This window comes from Brassica rapa, chromosome A10 (assembly GCF_000309985.2).
Source record: "Brassica rapa cultivar Chiifu-401-42 chromosome A10, CAAS_Brap_v3.01, whole genome shotgun sequence".
In the NCBI taxonomy this organism is placed as follows: Eukaryota; Viridiplantae; Streptophyta; class Magnoliopsida; order Brassicales; family Brassicaceae; genus Brassica; species Brassica rapa.
The window spans coordinates 6,930,386-6,949,788 of NC_024804.2; the positions used below are offsets into that span (position 1 = coordinate 6,930,386).

Consider the following 19,403-nt stretch of genomic DNA (forward strand, 5'->3'; position numbering starts at 1 on the left):
GTTACGAGTTATTGGTTTGTGGCTTATACTAGTGAGTAATTTTCCAGATATTAGGATTTGTTATTGTGTTTTTTTTTTGACATCAAAAGGTTATTCTATTACTTAAATGAGAGGTGGTCTATAGATTAAAACATAATAAAACAACTAATAAAATGTATTATTATATTTCGGAATCTCTAACTAGGATTACGAGATCTTTCTATAGAGAATTTTGTTTTATTGGTTGTTATGTTTCAGTCTGATTACCCAGACTACCTCAAGTCTAAGTAATAGAATAACCATCCGTTTAAAAAAAAAAGAAGGTATTATTATATTGCTTAGGTTGTGTTATCTTGAGGTTATGGGTAATTATTATATATAAATTTAAACTTTTTTCCAATCTGAATCGAACATATTATATTCAGTTCCCTCTATCTCCCAAACTTCCCAATGATATAGGGAGAACCATTCAACATGATTTATGTGCTAAGGAGAAAACTGGGTAGTGGATTTACATATGTGGAGTTGTTTATAGCCATATAATTAAACTAGGTGAATGTAATAGAAAATTATTTTTAGTTAATCAATATAAAGAGTATTCAAATAATAATGACAACAGGTATAGCAAAAATAGTTTTATAGATTTTTAGAAAGGATTTTTATTGATCATAGCACAATTTCCAGATACCTGGAAAGAAAATGATGGTTTGAAAGAGGTACCAGAGACCGCAATAAAGATGCGAAACAACAAAATACAAAAAAGGAAAAGAAGTTAAGCTAGAGTGCACAACTCAAACAAATACATTATTATTAATGTCTAAATAAGACTCCCTACTTAAAGTTGGTTTTGGTTCTCGAGATCCTTGTTGTTCTGATCTTTCAAACTGGTCATATTCTGGTTCTTGACCTCGGTCTCTTGAATCTGAGACTCGGGAACATCGTGAATAGCAAGCGGTGGATGAACCGCTGTATCCGAAACTGGAGTGGGCATAACGGTAGTTAGCTTTGTCATGTCAATGGAATGGTCAGTCACCGTTTTGGATTTCTCTGTTTTCTCAGCCACCGGAGTTTTGTAGTACTTGAAGATTATGTAGAGAATCATTTGAACAGCTCCTAAGAATGCGCCCAACACATTTGGAAGCTTCAATAGTTCAAAATTAGATGTAAAGGACATTAATATTCCATTTATTGCCGACATACAATGTTGCACAAAGAAAAATTACCGACATCGCAACAGAACAAATTACATTTGGTGTTTCTAGTATTCTACTTTAAATTTAGTGGGTCCAATTATTTATATAATGCTAATCATATGCGTACGGTTTACAATCATATATTCGTCGACACGGCATTCATATTATAGTATATTAGTATTGTACCAAACAGCCTTTGCATATGTAGTTAGAATAAGCCAAAATGAACAAAGGTAAAGTGGTACACTACTCATTTTACTTCATTGCGAACCACCCATATAATCTAATCATATAACGCTGTGCGGTCTTTTTTATACGCTTAAAAATTACCGAAACTGAATTAAATAAGAAAAACTCACCGCAACGTAGAAGTCTTTAATAGCGAGACCGTAGAAGAGCCATGTGACGGCGCTAAGTGTAAGAAACAACGATAAAGAGAATGGCATAAACTCCACACTTCTTGTTCGTATAACCACTCTCTGCACCAATTTATTATTGTTTATTTTAATATTTTAATATATAATGCTCCACATAACCAGGAAAGGAAAGACAAGTAAACTATCTATTTAATATGAATATTTATTGTGGAAGTACCGTAGCCTATTGGTTAAGGTCTAAAGGCTTCTACACCCAGGTCTGGGGTTCGAATCTCAGACTATGCAATTTATTGCAGATTACAGGAAATCCAGGTTTCAAGTCCCGGAGAGAGCGGTTTATTAAACAATTATGCAGCAGACTACAGAGGAAAGGCTTGCAAGGGATCTTCAACATGGTGCAAGTAAATCTGGTCAGGCGTGGATCTTCATAGGACGGCTCAGATGATGCAGTTAGGCGTAGGTCTTCATAAGACATGTAGTATTGTCGGTTGTCGAATCGTCTATGTAATCTTTCCTATATCATAATTGTAAGATCATAATAAATCAGCGTTAAAAAAAAAAAATATGAATATTTATTATGTTCTTCATAGGTATAATACGTAAACTTAACATGCTTCCTCCGCATAGATAAATCTTATTTTTATACGCATGAACATACATAATACGTACCATGATACTTAAAGGAGCTGCGAAAACGATGACAGAAAATCCAACACAAATCCCTCCGAGAACTTTCTCACGTGTCGATCCTTTGGTTAACAGCTCGCAGACAAGGACAATGGCGGCAAAACCCAAAAAGTTCAAGAGACCAAGAACCTTTAAAGTGGATATCTGCAACATCATTTCAATAATCTATCTGTGAGAAAACCAGATAAAAAGGCATTTATATATGTGTTCTTATGGGCATGTCTATGATTAACGTGAAAGCGGAAAAAAAAAGTATTTCAACATACTCTAGTTTTCTTGTTAGCATAGGTTATGAAAAGGACGATGTAGATGGTTTCGATGAAGCAGCCAACAGCGTTTATTGTGATGAGAAGGAAGCCTGAGCCATCTTTTTGCATAGCATAGTAAATCCAAAGCAATGCGCTAAATAGCGCTGAAAGATAGGGAAGAGACTGAAATCCTTCTGTAGATTTCTTCTTGCATATCCTTACAAAGGTCGGTCTACATAAGATTGAAAAAAACGTTTAACTAACTCGATAGAAAGACAAGAAAACAAAAAGAGAGTGACTAAGAACATGTTGATTCTTACACTGGGGCTAAGAACACGACGAATGATATAATGTTACCTGACAAATTACAGCGTAGAAACATTATAACTTTATCATATAAACATTATCATTCAAAATGTTATATAGAGCTTGCCCCTATAGATTTGATATGCAACCGAAATTATGAATGATTATATGTACGTACCCATGATTCCGAACACAAATGCCCATACATTGTGAGGTAGAGCCATTTGTTTCTGCTTTCCTGATTATTTCTCTCACCTTTTTGGTCGGATTATTGACAAAAACTATGAACGGGAAAAGAAATATCTAAGACCAAGCGAAAGAGCGAGATAGAGCTCTTGAAGACTCTTCTTCTCTTGAAAGCCAAGCTCTAGTTTTGTGATCTTTAGCTATGAAACAATGCCAACCATAGCAGATATATATAGAGGGTTCACATGTGAAGGGGTGTAGTGTTAATATGTTTAGAACGACATTGTTTCCAGAGTAATGAGAGAAGGACAAGTCACATTATTGGTCTCAGATATTTCCAGTTGATGTTTTCTTTTAAATAAAAGTTGTATTATATTTTCATGTGGCATGCACTCTTGGTGTCTATTAAATTAGAATCAAACTTTATACCACAAAGCTATGTTTATATTTGTAGTATCGTACTCATACGAATGACCTAAAAATTACTTTCTTTAAGAAATAAAACATAAAATAAATAAAACATAAAAGAAATTGAAAATAAAGAGTGGTCGATAGAGGTTTTATTAAAGTCACTAAATGAGTGGTTACTTAGTATTGTCGCGGTGTAACCAATAAGCCCGTTGTTTGGCTGCTATATATCTAGTTAACCATTAAAGAAGTATAGATCACTATGATTTTGATTACTTCAAATCACCTTTTAAAGTTTTTGATTCCCTAATAGCTAATTAGCGAGGAGTGGGAGTTGATCAAGCTTAACGATTCCATCAGAGCCCCACACTAAAAGCGAACTGTGCTGTTTTTTTTTTGGTTAGTGTTATTCAATGTTTAAACTTTATTTTGACTTACCAAAGTAACTCAAATCGTTATTAGCCGTATGAATTTGCTGAATAATGATTAATGAATATGATTTACGTTGTAACAATAGTTTACTAGATTTTTGACCCGCGCTTCTACTATTTTGTTTTTTATCTACAAATAGATGGATAAGTGTTTTGTTTTGATTATATAAAATATCGCATGATCAAGTTTCAATTATGCGGGTCTGTTATTTGTTACTTAGTTATATAAAAAAGTGCGGGTATATGAATTGTTGATTTCTATAAATTAAACATAAGTCATATGATTTGATTATATAGAATAAGAAATTTTATAGTGTGTATAGTATGAATAAATATTTAATTTACAATGTCCAACACAACCATTTTATGTTTGTATATAAGTTAAACAATGGTTGTATTTCTAAACATACAAAGTGGCCCAATTTTTTTTTAGTTTTGTGATAAAGTCTTAAAATCATTTAGTTAGAAAATTTCAATATCTAATATTACTTTTTAAAGGTATTGCAGATTTTAATTTATTTGTTATTATTAAAAATGTTTATGGGCTATGAAATGGATTATATATAAACATAACCCATTAATTAATTAACAGATTTGGACCATATCTAATTTATTTCATAAACATAGGCTAAAATAAGAAAATCTGTAACCCAGTGTAAAACTAATTATTTCGGTGAACTGTCATAGGTTTATTTTTTCAGAGAGAAGAAAGAAGATTTTCTAGCATATAATAGTAACATGTCGCTAACGATGTAATGTGATGAGCAACGTGACACATAATGAAATGTATGATACGCCAGAATAATAAAAATTACTTGTTGTATGAATTAAGTCCATTTAAATGTAACTAGACCTAGACCTTGACCCGTCTAACTGGGGGTATTTATTTTATGTTTTTACTTTTTTGTTTATATTAGATGATGTATTTGTAGTATTTAAACATAAAATTATATTGAAAATTAATCTTTGCAGTTATAATAAAAATTAAAAATTGAAATTTTAATAAAATATTTCGATACAAAATTTAAATTTCCTAATTAAAATAATATAGAGGTGGGTCATAATTTTTTCCAATTTCAAAATCTTAGCTTCCCTTAAAAATAGAGAAACTCAATTTATAAATACATAAAATATATAAACATATTTGGAACAATAATTTCTATTAAAAGAAATTTGTTAAAGAAAAATAATCTTGCACTCTTGTTGTTTATTTCTTGAGCTTAACCCGTGACGGTATAAATATTTGCTTTCACTTTAAAAAATTTAATTGTACTAATGGTATAATATATATATATATATATATACATATATATTTGTAAATTAAAATGTATTACATAATTTTTAATATAACATTTTAAAACATAACAATTTTATTTATTACTTTGATTAATTATATTTTGTGATTTTAATTGCCTATTATATCACAATATATCATATAAAAATCCAATATATATAACTAATTGGACTTATATTATGAAAGAATTATACGAATAATATATGAATAAACTATTTTATATATTATTTATATGTTATATAAATTGATTATGATGTGTGATTTTTATTTTATTATTTATTACTAACAAATATTAAAAATATTTAATATGTTAATACGATATATATTAGGAAATTTATTTTGGTTAAGATTTGATTAAGAAAATCTAGTATTTAAATTAGGAAAAGACATTAAATGCTTAAATCTATTATTTAAATTAAGAAAAGACAAACAACCTTAAATATAGGTTCAATAAATATCTCAATGGCATTCTAATGTAAATAAATGGTAAAATTAAAGGGTATTTCTATTTTGTACTTCTCTTTTAATAATATAGATAGATGATAGGCCCAAAAATCGAAAGACAATAATGCCATTAATGAAAATTTTAGTTGTTAATAAAATTAAGGACAATTTTGGAAAACTGAAGTATTTCATTAAGAGCATAAAATAGAAATTATCTCTTTTAATGGTATTGATTGTATTAAACAATATGTTAATAGGCCAGATAGGACGGTCCAACAGCGAGTACTACCATTAAAATTCCTAACCGTGATCGCTCTTTTTTCTGGTAAAATGTGATTGCTTCTTTTTTAATGTACCAGTCAACTTAAACATTTACACTGGATTCACGTTACTATGTATATATTATGATTTAGGGTAAATCTTAGAGCATCTTTAACCTATGAAATCCATTTGGGGATGCTTATTTTTCATATTTTTTATCTGATTAATAAAAAAAGTAATAAAAACGAACCAATTGCGAGCCGCCACTTGTCAGTAGAGCCCTCGAACAATGCAAACAACCAACTTAAATATGTGCTTATTTGGGCGCTATAAGAAACTGTTTTTTGGGGTTTTTGTGGGACCTACACTAAGCACTTGCCTCGAGAACCTGCGTTGAGGATGCTTTTATATTCCCGATTAATCATTAGTATATGTACAAGCAGGGGCGGATCTACAGTGTAGAGGGAGGGGGAAGCTGCCCCCACAAAACAATAGATACTATTTATGTTCATAGCGATTTTTAGAGATTCTATAGCTCAAGTGGTTAAATCCTTCATTTTACCCCCACTAGTCTCCTGTTCGATTGTCCATCTGACCCCTTTAACGTGCTTTTTAATTTTATTTTGACTTTCCTTTTCTGATTTTTTTTCTTTCTCGTCCACCTATAGTATCAATTTTTTTTTCCTCACGTAAGTCACATTGCCTATCCTTTAGTCCTTTTGATTTTTCACATAGTAACTTTTTTTTTGTCTTTCAAACTTTCGATATTTTGTTTTCTTAACAACTTATTCTATTATTTTTATTTCATTTTCTTTTATTTGTGAATTCATCTTATATTTCTTTTCAAAAATTATTTTATTTGCATTAATTTAAATTTATTTTTTAAAAATATTAAATATTTAAAAATATTAAATATAAATATAATTATTAATTTATTTATTTATATGTTCCTACTCAATTTATTTTTTAGATCTGCCACTGCATACAAGTGTTTAAAAATAATATAAAGAAATTGGATTGAATATATATAGCTACACCAAAAATTAAGTTTGTTTTTTTTTGGAACAAACGACTATTCTATTACTCAAACTTGAGGTGGTCTGGGTATTAACCAGATCATAATAGAACAACCAATAAAGCAAAGAGGTCTATGAAAAGTACAGGAATTCCTAGCTAGCGAATCATAAATTCCATTTTGCGCCATTGGGATGTTGCTGATCTTAAATTCCAAAAAACACATCTGGAGAATTTGGATAACCTCAAGCTCAGTTGAGAAGTTTGGCCAAGCTCATGGATCCGCTACCATTGCAATCAGGTCCTTGCTATTTGTCTCAAATCTCTGACAGGTCAAATGCTGTAACATGCTCTCTATTGCCCATCTTAGCTCTTCCAGTTCCGAGTGTAATGATGTCTCACGGCTCCTTAAGTTATGTGTCCCCATAAGTTGGATTTTTCCTATTCTATACTTCCAAACCCAACCAATTCCACTGAATTGAGCAGTGGAGGTCCAAGAAACATCCAACTTACAAATATTACCCAAGCTTAAGGCTTCTGTTTCTTCAACAATTTGTGCCTGTGGAGGAGAAGGTATAGTATCCTTTGCATTGTACCAGGCCTGATACTCACTCTCTGCATACCTGACTAGCTCCAATGGGTCCCTATCTATACCTCTGAATAGCTTATCATTCCTAACCTTGCAAATGTACCAAATTATCCAAGGATAAGGGTCTCTATCATCTTCCAGCTCCATAATACTATTCTTCCTCCAAAATAGGTAATCCATGTTGGTGTAGATGCTCGAGATATGAAAAGTTAGGGAGCTTGACGGTGTTGATGATAGTGTCCATGCTTGTAAGGCCGGTGGGCATTCAAAGTATCTCCACATCTTGGAAAGTAGTTATCACATCGTATATTATGACGTACCAGATTCCTTGTGACTGCTACCTGCCCTGAAATTAATTGCCCTTTAAGATGGCAAATCTTTTGTGGTGCATTCAGTTTCCAAGCAAAGGCTTGAAGATTGATTATACTGGGCTCTAGAACTTCTTTTACCTCATCATCTGTCAGTATGTTTGCAGCTATCCGATATCCAGATTTGACTGTGTATTGACCATTTTTGGTGTAGCTTCAGCAGAAGGTATCACGTCGATGGGTAGTGCTTATGGCCAAACTCTGAATCATCGGTATGTTCTCTTGATCTACATATTGTTTCAGTAACTAAGCATCTCACTCCTTTGATTCAAAATTAATAAGACTACTTACGGTCATCTTTGTATGTACTACTGGGACTCTGGGCCTAGCCGGCCTTGCTGGTGTTGAGGGAATCCATGGATCCTGCCAAACATTAATTTCATATCATGAATGCATTTTGTTCCTGATATCCAAAAGTAATAACTTTCTTGCCGCTATAATACTTGTCCACACATAAGATGGGTTATCCACTGTGCCAATTTGCAAAGGCGAACTCATGCGAATAATATTTTCCTCGAAGTACTCTTGCCACTAATGAGTCTGGAATTGAACAAGATGCCAAAGTTGATTCACTAAAAGAGTAAGATTGAATTCATGGATCATGCGAAAACCAATTCCTCCTTCTTCTCTAGGTGCACACATCATTTCCCATTTAGCCCAGTGGATTCCTTGTTTTGGTGGATTTAAGCTCTACCAAAATTGTGCGATGGATTTTATATATCTCTAAAGGAAGCAAGAAGCTGGACATGACATAAGTCGGAAGGACCAGCAAGATAGATTTAATTAAAACTTCATTTCTTCCTTTTGATAGCCATCTACCAGTTCAACCATTTACTCTGTGTAGTAGCTTTTCTTATAAAACCATAACAACTCTTTGGCTATGATATTCTTTATATAATATGTATAAAGACAAAAAAAAATACCCTTCATCCCACTATTTCATTCTCACTCTCACTCTTTTGAAACTATTTTTTCTTTTCCAAAATTTATACTGATTTTTGTTCTCTTTCATTTATTCCATGCTCATTTACAAGTTTTATGAAAGTTTTGGAAAGTGATACTTTGCATGCCGTGTAATCATCTGATCCAACAACTATGTGTCATCACTTTTCTTTGTATCTTTGTTTGGGTTCATATCTTTGTTTGGGTTTATAATTTTACTAATTTTCGATATATGTGTATTGAATTATCTATACTATTTATTTAATAGCTATAGTATAGTATGTTAGTTATGCATAACGCATCAAATATATATTGTACTACGCTATTTAGTGATCACAGTATAGTACATATCTTCTTCTCCTCCACCTCCTATGGTGGTTTTTACTACTCCCTTAAATCTTTTGACAATGCCACCAGTGACAGTGACACTAGCTTCTCCACAAATCAGAAGTCGTCTTCGCTTAGTGATTTTTTATCATTCATCTACGAAGAAGAACAATTCACATTGAAAAAGCTATCTTAAGGTTAATCAAGTGATGTTTTAACAAACGATAATGAAGATGGGATTCAGATTTGAAGAAGATAAACAGTGTTAATATATTGTAGATTTGGAAAAAATAAACAGTTAATATATTGTACTATGCTATTTAGTGATCACAGTATAGTACATATCTTCTTATCCTCCACCTCCTATGGTGGTTTTTACTACTCCCTTAAATCTTTTGACAATGCCACTAGTGACAGTGACACTCACTACAAGAAATCACTCAAATAGCTACTGATTTTTTCCTAGCTAAAAGGGACAATCCGTCGCTAGAATAAATAACGCAACGGATGGCTACGGATAGGAATCGTGGTGTCAGTGTCGATGCTAACTCGGATCCGTCGCCATTCCGTAACTCACTCGCTACGATTTTGCAAGAGAACTGGTCATAGCTAACAGCTACAACATGGCTAAAGATTGTTCCGTTGCTCACTAGCAACAATCTTGGCGATAGATCTTGCGTAGCTAAATTGCTACAGAGTTAACTATGGCTTATCCTTAGCAATGACATAGCACATTAGGTACATATTTGGCTAGAAATGTTTGTATCTAAATTGTTGGATTCAAAATTACCAACAAACACGTTATAATAGAAAAAGAATGATTTATTTATCACATTTAGCAATAGATGCATTGTTGAATACAAATCTATACAAATTTTCAGAATATAAGATTACGTAAATGGTTTTACAACATTAGAGTATTATAAGAAAAAATCAGAAATTCCCAAATATAACAGAAATGTCGATCTGAAAGTTCTAGTATCCAAACAAAGAGCTATATCTAATAAGTGAAAACTAAAGGCATAAGAAAAACTTCTGTTGGAGATGTTTGTGTGTGGGATGCTGAGATGTAGCTGCCACCGTGAATCAGTGAGGATCTTGGACTGTGGAAGAGCAGGGAGAAGCTTGGACTTCAGGGGAACAGAGAGGAGACATGACTGCAGAGGAAAAGAAAAGAGATTGGACTGCGAGTCTGTGACCATTGAGGAGACAACAGGAGACTGGACTGCTATACTGCCTTGCACCACCAGAGAGGAGAAGACTGAAGAGGAGATGAACGGAGAGGACACCACACCTTGCACTACCGGAAAATAAAGAGGAGATGAGACTCGTAGAGTGGAAGAAGAGATGAGGAGATGAGATTCGCAGAGAGAGAAAAGAAAGACAATTTAAGACTCACACATACTATTCTCTTCCTCAATATCACCTAGACATACTATCGACTTGTCCAGTACTTTATTGGGCTAAAAAGACTTAACTACCCTAGAACCAGATTTAGTTTTGTTTCTCTACATTTACGCAAGTTTTTTTTTTTTTTCACCACCACAAATTCACCCACTCTCCTCTTCTGTTTCATCTCTACCCTTTTTCTAACCCTAATTAATAAACCTGTGTTACCGCTTTTGGTAGCAATGTACTTCTTTTGTGGGATTCCTTTCAAAAATAACTAAACCTAACGGCTCAAAATAAATACCACTGTCTCACGCACCTACCCATTAATTGCAACCGGACCATCTAACTAGAAACTCAAAGATAGTTCCTTCGACCATTATATCTTAACCACGAAGTCCATCCCGTCCAACGAAGGGGCTTTTTCGGAAGAGAAAATGATAAAGTAAGTCACAAAGTACTCCTCGGTTACATAGTATGTGAAGATGCAAACAAAACTGAAAAAGTAACTTTCTATGTAAATATCTCTATGGATGAAAGATTTTAGATCTGAGAAAGAAAGATAAAAAGGGATAAATAAAAAAAATGTGTTTCATCCGTTAGATTAAAGTACTATCTACGGCTACGATTAGAAAAGGAGTTATCATCGCCCTTTTACATCGACCACTAACAATCCACCTTGTTATTTTATTTTAAAATCTTGGTCAGAGAGACGCTGAGAAGGAGAGAGAACGGTGAGACTAAAGAATTTTATGTGACAAAAATAATTCATTCTTTATATGATTACACTGTAATAAACTAGATTTATAGCCATATTTTTGTAAATTATATGGAAAACTACATTCTAATGAATTATATATATGACTTTATCATGATTGATACTACTTAAATTCTATATATGGCTACGAAAATATTGTATTCCTTAAATAATTAGTAATGAATTAGACTTATAGCTATTTTTAATAAGTTATATAAAGATACATTCTAATAAATTGTATATATGACTTTGGCAAAATTTGACATTTTAAGGTTAAGGTTCATTGTAGGTTTAGGTTAAAGTGTATAGAGTTTGGCATTTAGGGTTTAGGCTTTAGGGATTGGTGATAACACACATACATTTGTAGGTTTATGTTAAAGTGTATGTAGTTTGTGTTTGGAGTTTAGGATTAAAGGGTTTAAGAATTGGTATTATACACAAACATTTATATATTTATGTTTAAAGTGTATAAAGATTAAAATTTGGGGTTTATGTTTTAGGGTTTAGGGATTGGTGATTTTTAACTATATTTTTTATGACTAAATATAATAATTATGGCAACAACTTATCTCTAGCCTAGACGTAGCTATTTAGCTACAGAGATCAACAAAATCTATCTCTAGCTATATAGCTACGAATTCCTTCGGTTAACTACAAATTTAGCTACAAAGTCGAAATTATATATTCTGTCGCCATTTTTGTAGCTAACTCGTTTAGCTACAGAAATCTATTCGCCCGTCCGTAGCTAATTGACTGAATTCTTGTAGTGACTAGCTTCTCCACAAATCGGAAATCGTCTTGGGTTAGTGATTTTTATCATTCATCTACGAAGAAGAACAATTCACATTGAAATGAGCTCTTTTTTATGTTTTATTCTATTTGAAAACATAGAACATAAATGCAGTTTTATAATCTCTCTCTCTCTCTCTCTCTCTCTCTCTCTCTCTCTCTCTCTCTCTCTCTCTCTCTCTCTATCTCTCTCTCGTTGTTGATTATGTAGGTCTCTGTTTCCTCTTTTCTAGAAATCGAACATGGATGATCCATAGACCGATGTTAACGTGGAACGGAATCAGGTTCCTGAATTTGACCCTTGTGCTACGGATTCTCCTGATGTTGACTCTGATAGTGAAGATAGAAGAGTGCGTAATGACTACAACATTGAGAAAGAAGCCTTCTACTTTGTTGATGAACCATCAGTGAAGCATACCTTGTATCCAGAGACTGATGATGATAAAGAGGGGGAAGAAACAAAAAGGAAGGTTTTTGATTTTTCGTTTTAGTGTTCTAAGGAGATATGAAATCGATTTGGGGGGGGGGGTGTTTAAACCTTTACTAGGTGTTTGGGTCGGGTATGTAGTTGGATAGGAGGGTTTGGTCGGGTTATAAAATTGGTTCGAATTTTGGTTTAAATATGGTTTACGTTCTAAACCTTTAAAACCAACTTAAAAATTTGTCTGGGGGGAGTCGGGTTTCGATATTCCGGTTTGGGAGGAAATAGATTGAAATAGTTGAATCGTGTGCAACCGGAAAGAGGTCCAAAGTTTGTGTAGATTTGTTACTATATGATAGTTATGGTGTGGAAATATGTCGTTAATCCTTCTTTTTTTGCCAAAGTGCACCCCATCTTGTTTTAAATTTTGTAAAATTTTACAAACATTTCTCATATTTATACGAATTTCACATCTTTGACCAAAAAAAGAGAGAAATATTGTTGTATTACATTATAACTATTTGACGGTACAGCTCAGGCCTCCAAGCTCGGAGAAGCAAGCCTGACCCTTTTTTAACTATATTTGTTTGGAAGGATATCATTCTCCCATTTGTTTTTTAAGGTAAGGTATTCCAACAAATCAGCCCAAAAAGAAAGACTTTAGTACATGCTAGGTAATAACCCGCGCCTTGCGCGGAATGTGATTATTAATTTTGTTATTTTTTAATAAGGAGACATTAATCTGTTTAATCTGGATATCAGTTTGGTGGTAGGTTGTTTTTTTTTTTTTGGTTTTTTCTCCTAGACTATAACTATCATTTTAAATCAATATTTTTTGGTTTGTTCGGTTAAAATGTTTGATGTTTTTGTTTTTTTCCTGTGATAATCAAAAAATTACTATTATTTATTTGTTTTCATGTTATGAATCTTAGATAGTCGTGATGTCGAACCAATGGTTTCATATTATAGTTTCTAAACGGATAATAGTTAAAAAAGAAAAGAAAATTATTAAGTCAAATCATTTTACTACAATTTGGTCAATAGTGAAAGAAGCATTAAGAAAAAAAAATATTTTAACTTCCAAAAAATTAGATATTACAGCTGTGGTGAATACTTAGTTATAAGGTGTTCACGTCAATGTGCAGATGTATGTGTATGTAAAAGTATATAAAGATGGTTGATAAATATATAAAGATAATTTTAATTAATATTAAATGACACTTTTTCAAAATAATACATGAAAAAATAAATTATTAAATGAAATTATTTAAAAAAAAAAATATTGTAAAATTTATATAAACTATAATATATCAAATTGGATTTTCGTTCCTATAAATATTGATATTTGTGATTTGTTTTTTTTAATGGATATTGCAGTTTAGTATTTGTTTTGTTTCGTAGAGTAACGGATATCTGAATTTTTTGGTTCGAATCAAAACGGACAACAAATCAAATCAAAATTTATGAATAATTTATCTAGGTCTATTCGTAAACGGTAAAAATAACGTAAAGAAGAACCATGCATGTGAGTTTTATATTACAAAAAACGTAAACTACATAGTATGAACATATTTATGTAGAGTTTAATTGAGAAGTTCTCTACGTGTGATATGTGTTCATTTTATTGTGAACACATTTATTACAATGCTTCTCTTTTAATATATAAGGGATTCTTTTTACAAAACATTATCCCAAAACTTGAACGTCTACTTTGCTCTGTATGTTTTTCATATCTATAAGTTTTTTAGAATCCGAAATACTCATATATTGTTTTTTATTTACATGTACGTGAATACATTGGTGTGTTCTTTTCAATAATCTTTGGAGGAACCCAATTGGTGTCGTCTTTAGATGTGTCAAATGTAACTCAATGAAAAATTTCAACGAAATGAGGAGAAATTGTATGTTTTTTTAATACTTATAGACTCATAAGGAAAAAAATAAAGATTTTCGGGTTATGCGCATCTGATTAACCTTTTACGGTTGTAAAGATGGAAGCTGTGGTACTCCTCCATACAATGCAAGATAATACTCAACTATATATATTACTCAAACCAATCTCTATGCAGGAACCATCACATGTAAAATGTACTTATAAACATAAAGACTGGGAGACAAGGTTGTTGGGACAAGATTACATGTGGTTTGAAGGGAAAGAACAAAAAAGGCAGACCATTCCATGTGATTATTGTTATTAATCTAAATTGTGTTGTAAATTATTTAACAATGTGAACGGCATAACTATAAGATTTAGTTAGTTAAGTAGAACTTAACAAAAACATTAAACGCTTCATTAGGATGTGTTAACATGTTAATGTCATTATGCTTGAACTGTTTCGATTCAGTATGAAATTCATGACAGCTTACCCTAAGTGAATTTTGATCTCGCGATACTTTGAGGGTGTTGTGAACCAGAGAAATATTAGTAGTCCAAAAAGCTTAATCTAATAGTTGAAAAATATAAAAAGCATTGAGTCAGACGTTTTCTCCTCCTAGTATATGACATATTAATATTTGATGTGAAACTTAGGAATATTCCTGAAATGTACGTGTGACCCTTTGAAGTCTGGAGTGAGTTGAGTCAAAAATTAAAGCTCCACCATCGAAAAAGATCCTAAGAAATTGAAAAAGTAAAGACTTGAGTAAAGCTTAGAGATTCACCCGAAGGGAAAAGCACTTTCAACGGACAAAGTATTAATGGGAATTTGTTATGGTACACTAAACAAAGCCGACATTAAAATCTTCTTAAGTTTTATTTTTTATACTTCATTTGTAACTAAGACCCTGTGAGATGTATTTTGCTATAGGAACTTTATGATACAAATTTTTTTTGTTCAAGTGTATTTTTCTAAAATAAAAATCTCTAAATATTAAATAAAAGATAGAGAAATGTTAACTTTTACCTCTATATATTGAGGAAAATATAGTGAATTCTATTTTAACCGAAGAAAGAGAATAGTGTTGGAGTAGTTTTGGCTCTAATGCTATTAGACCATCTCCAATGTCATTTTATTTTTTCCAACTGCAAAATATTTCTTTTTCTATAATTATTTTTTTAAATAGAATAACTTATGTTTTAATGGTGTTGCTTTATAATATAATTACTCTATTTTATAAGAAATCATAGAAGAGAAAATAGAATGTCATTAAAGATAATCTAAAATAGAGTTATGGTGGTTTGGGAGATAACAGTCTTAGCATCCAATATTTCTACACATCTAAGATTTATAGTAATTTTTTATTAAACTGACAATTATATGTTATTCAAAGATGACTTTGAAAAAAAAATATTCAATATTTGATTTTATAGTAGTTTAACTGTTTTTTTTTGCTTAGTTTAATATTTTATCTTGGGAAATAATTTAACAGTAGAATTTACGAGATTTTTTGTGATTTTAAAGTGTTTTATAAAATTATTTGGGTAAAAATATATTAAAAAATAAAATTTCATGGGCTTAACTAAAATCATAACAATTTCTTTATTTCATCCCAAATTATCTAAAATTCACTAAAAACTAAGCCACTCTAAATCCTACTATGCTGAATTCTCATAGTGTTGACATAGTCATGGCTAATGTAAAATCTTTCGAAGTTGATTTTCTAATAATTTTTGTTTAAAAGAAAAAAAGCATTTGCTTGGTTGGATGCACGGGAAGGAATTTTGACGATCGAATAAGCATCTTCCTTGGTTGGAGGCGAAACACTACTTTCTTACTTTAAATAATATCTAAAATGAGTTCAATTCAATCTCTAATGAACTAAGTTTCAAGTAGGGAATGATTATCGGCCAATTTGAACTATAATAACTAATCATTTTATTGAAAAAAAAATTGTAAACCGCTCTCCGACGAGGGAATGTTAAATTACCGATGACCACATATTAAGGATATCAGAATATAATCAGATTTGAACCCATCTTGTTTAACGATGCTGGAACGTCATGCTACCACCCGACTACTAGCACGTGGTTATCATTCAAAAGATGGAATACTGAAGGCAGATGCGAAATTATTTTCAGATTTCTCACACTCGTTTTTTCTTTTCTTTCACACACTTTAGATTTCAATCATAATCTTATGTTACTCGCTCGATTGGCTAGTTGTTGTTATATTTTCCTCGAAATAGTCATTTTTGCTTTGCCAACGATCTACTTAAGATTAATAATTATACAGTAAAACCTCTATAAATTAGTAATGTTGGAACTTTAAAATTTTATTAATTTATAGAAATATTAATTTACAAAAGTTTCCTTATTTTATTTTATTTTTCTATTTTTAATATGTTTATATATAAAATACAAAAATATTTGATTTTATCGTATGTACATTATTCAAATTTTAGAAATTTGACTTTCATATTGTTTTATTATCTTATTTGGTGTATATTTTTATGTTTTATATGATTGTTAAATAGTTTTCGATATAATTTTACTAAATATTATCAAAATATACTAAAATATTTTAAAAAATAAAAATATTTTCATTGTGAATATAAAATGAATAATATAATGTTTATTTTGTACTTATATTAAATTATATATAGATAGATCATTAATTTATGATTTTAATGGGACTATATATTTACATGGAAGTTTAAAAATATTATTATCTTATTATTTTATCGATTTGTGTCATATTTTACACCGGTCCAAGTTGGGACCGAAAATTTTTATTAATTTATAGAGATTATTAATTTATCGAGTATTAATTTATAGAGGTTCTAGTGTATTAGAAAAAATTGGAAAAAGAGACACTCTCAACTTAGATTTGTTTCAATAAAACTTGTAAAAAATTATTTAGGTAATATGCTTTATATTTTCTTTAATACCATTATACCCTTCAATGAACCTAATTAATCTTAATATTTCGTAATTGATTTAAATTTTTTATTAAAAAAAGAAAAAAGTGAAGAGAAAATCATGGGAGAGAGATTTAGTATAGATTTAGAAATGATTTTAACCGAAATATGAAAGTTATTTTCATGATTTGGCTATAATATATATCATACGTTGTGCAGAACACTGTAGAGATGGTGGAAAATTTATTCTTCTGTAGGCGTAACATAAGTTAAAAGGCATGATATGTTATGAAAAATAAACAAAAAAAGTAATTCATAGGATCGTGGCTATAAGTTGTAATGAAACTATAGGTAGACTAAAGACATCTTGCTAGAATATAACCTGACGAATTCTAGTTAAGATAGAATATACAAAAAAATTTTGTTTACGTTATATACCCATAACAAATATATGTATACTACTTAGTATCCGATTTATAGAATAAATATATGGTCAGAATAAATATTTTATCCTCAAATATGACATAAAATAAAATATGATTATACTATTTTTTTAAAGAATTTTAAACATATAAATAGACATACTTATATTTTCAATGGTTTTCATATTTTTCTATATTTTTAAAATTTAGTTTACTATTTTTTTCATAAGGGTAAATATGTTCAAAATGACCAAAAATATTAAAAATCCTATTAGGACAAATAAAATTTCAAAGTATCTCTTTTTTTCAATTTTTCAATAATGTTATCATCTTATTATCACCTTTTGAGATTTTAATTCTTTGCTTTAATGAAACTCTGTCCTAAAGTAGACTAGAGGACATACCGACCCAAATATGAGTTAGATACTTGTTGTGAGTTGTGAATGATTAAAAGATTAATTTGAATAATTTTGAAAACAAATAAGATGACGAAAATAAATACCATATATATACTCCATATATTATGCAAAACTGGTACCAATATTCGACAGAAAAGTAAGAACAGCTGTTGCTGGTCTTTCCTTAATACTGTGAGCTTTTGCTTTATTTGTTTACTTCGTTTTGTTTTGGTGACCCTCTTTATTGATTTTTAAATACTTCTGACCACTCCATACATATCTCCGTGGTGTTAGTACTGTTTCAAGAAGGGTTTGCTAAATTGCCTATATATGGTTTATCCATTTAATAAAACTTAGTTTGATTCTTTTCACTAATTTTATTTATAATAAATAGCTAGAGTATGTGTAAATGATAGGTTTAATTGATGAGTCTACTGCCGTCCAAACGTATAAAATGAGTTCCATGAAGTAAGAACTAAGAGCTGACAGAAAAAAATAGTAAGAACAAAGAAATCCTATCAACTGAAATCGTCTTTAACCGAGATATCGTCTCTGATTGTTCCTATCAAATCCACCCTAACACAATTATAATTATTCCAACAAAACTGCATGTATATAAATAATATTCAGAGATATATGAAATTTATTATAAAGAAACAAATTATAGCAGTTAAAAAAAACGACACAAATTAGAGGGATGCAAACAATTATTAGGGTGAGACTGAAAAGAACTCCGTTAAAGTTGTGCAGCGGTACATGATGACAAGTGGCATAGCCACACACGGCACAACATACACCGGCCTGTGCTGTGTCTATAAGAGTAGATAGAGCCATGTGACATATGAGTCTGCACTTACCAAGAGACTGTCTTAGAATGGTAAACGACAGTAAAAGCAACTGATGACTCACCACACATCAATTTTTACACTGACTGTATTTTCACATTTACACGATTGACATTTTGTTCTAGTATCATATTTGAAACAGGCGATCACGAGACAACATTGGAACTCTTGTGAATGATGTCAGTTCCTGTTTCTAATTTTTTTTTTTTTTAAACTAATGTTTTAAGCCTTCCATTGAAAAACGTTAAAGAGCTAGAGCAAAACAATAAACAAGAACGTTAAAGAAGATATTAGGGATAAGGATGAATATGTTTAGATATACTTGGAAGATATTAACGGGAAGATCTTTGTAGTTATCTAACCGAAGTGTCGGTGTAGAGTTTGATATATATGTACGTGAAACACAAGTGAATAACAACAACTTTTGCATATCTTTACCTAGATTTACATGGTATCAGAGCAGAGATCTGAATAATCGAATTGTTCATAACGTCTTGAGCAAGGTGTCGATTAACAATGGCAGATGGGGAC

The 19,403-nt window shown here is 31.0% G+C and overlaps 2 protein-coding genes across 2 annotated transcripts; both read right to left on the reverse strand.

The window, feature by feature from the left end:
* Positions 1 to 599: 599 nt before the first annotated feature.
* LOC103848657 (bidirectional sugar transporter SWEET13) lies at positions 600 to 12,133 on the reverse strand. The gene is made up of 6 exons (XM_009125517.3): positions 2,969 to 12,133; positions 2,805 to 2,841; positions 2,503 to 2,716; positions 2,219 to 2,380; positions 1,532 to 1,651; positions 600 to 1,120 (listed from the first exon to the last, which is right to left on the reverse strand). Exons 1-6 carry the CDS (start codon positions 3,012 to 3,014, stop codon positions 815 to 817), a joined length of 885 nt encoding a protein of 294 aa, XP_009123765.1. The 5' UTR covers positions 3,015 to 12,133; the 3' UTR covers positions 600 to 814.
* LOC103848659 lies at positions 7,103 to 7,564 on the reverse strand. Its single transcript, XM_009125519.1, has one exon. The coding sequence runs from the start codon at positions 7,562 to 7,564 to the stop codon at positions 7,103 to 7,105; it is 462 nt and encodes a 153-aa protein (XP_009123767.1).
* Positions 12,134 to 19,403: the final 7,270 nt, after the last annotated feature.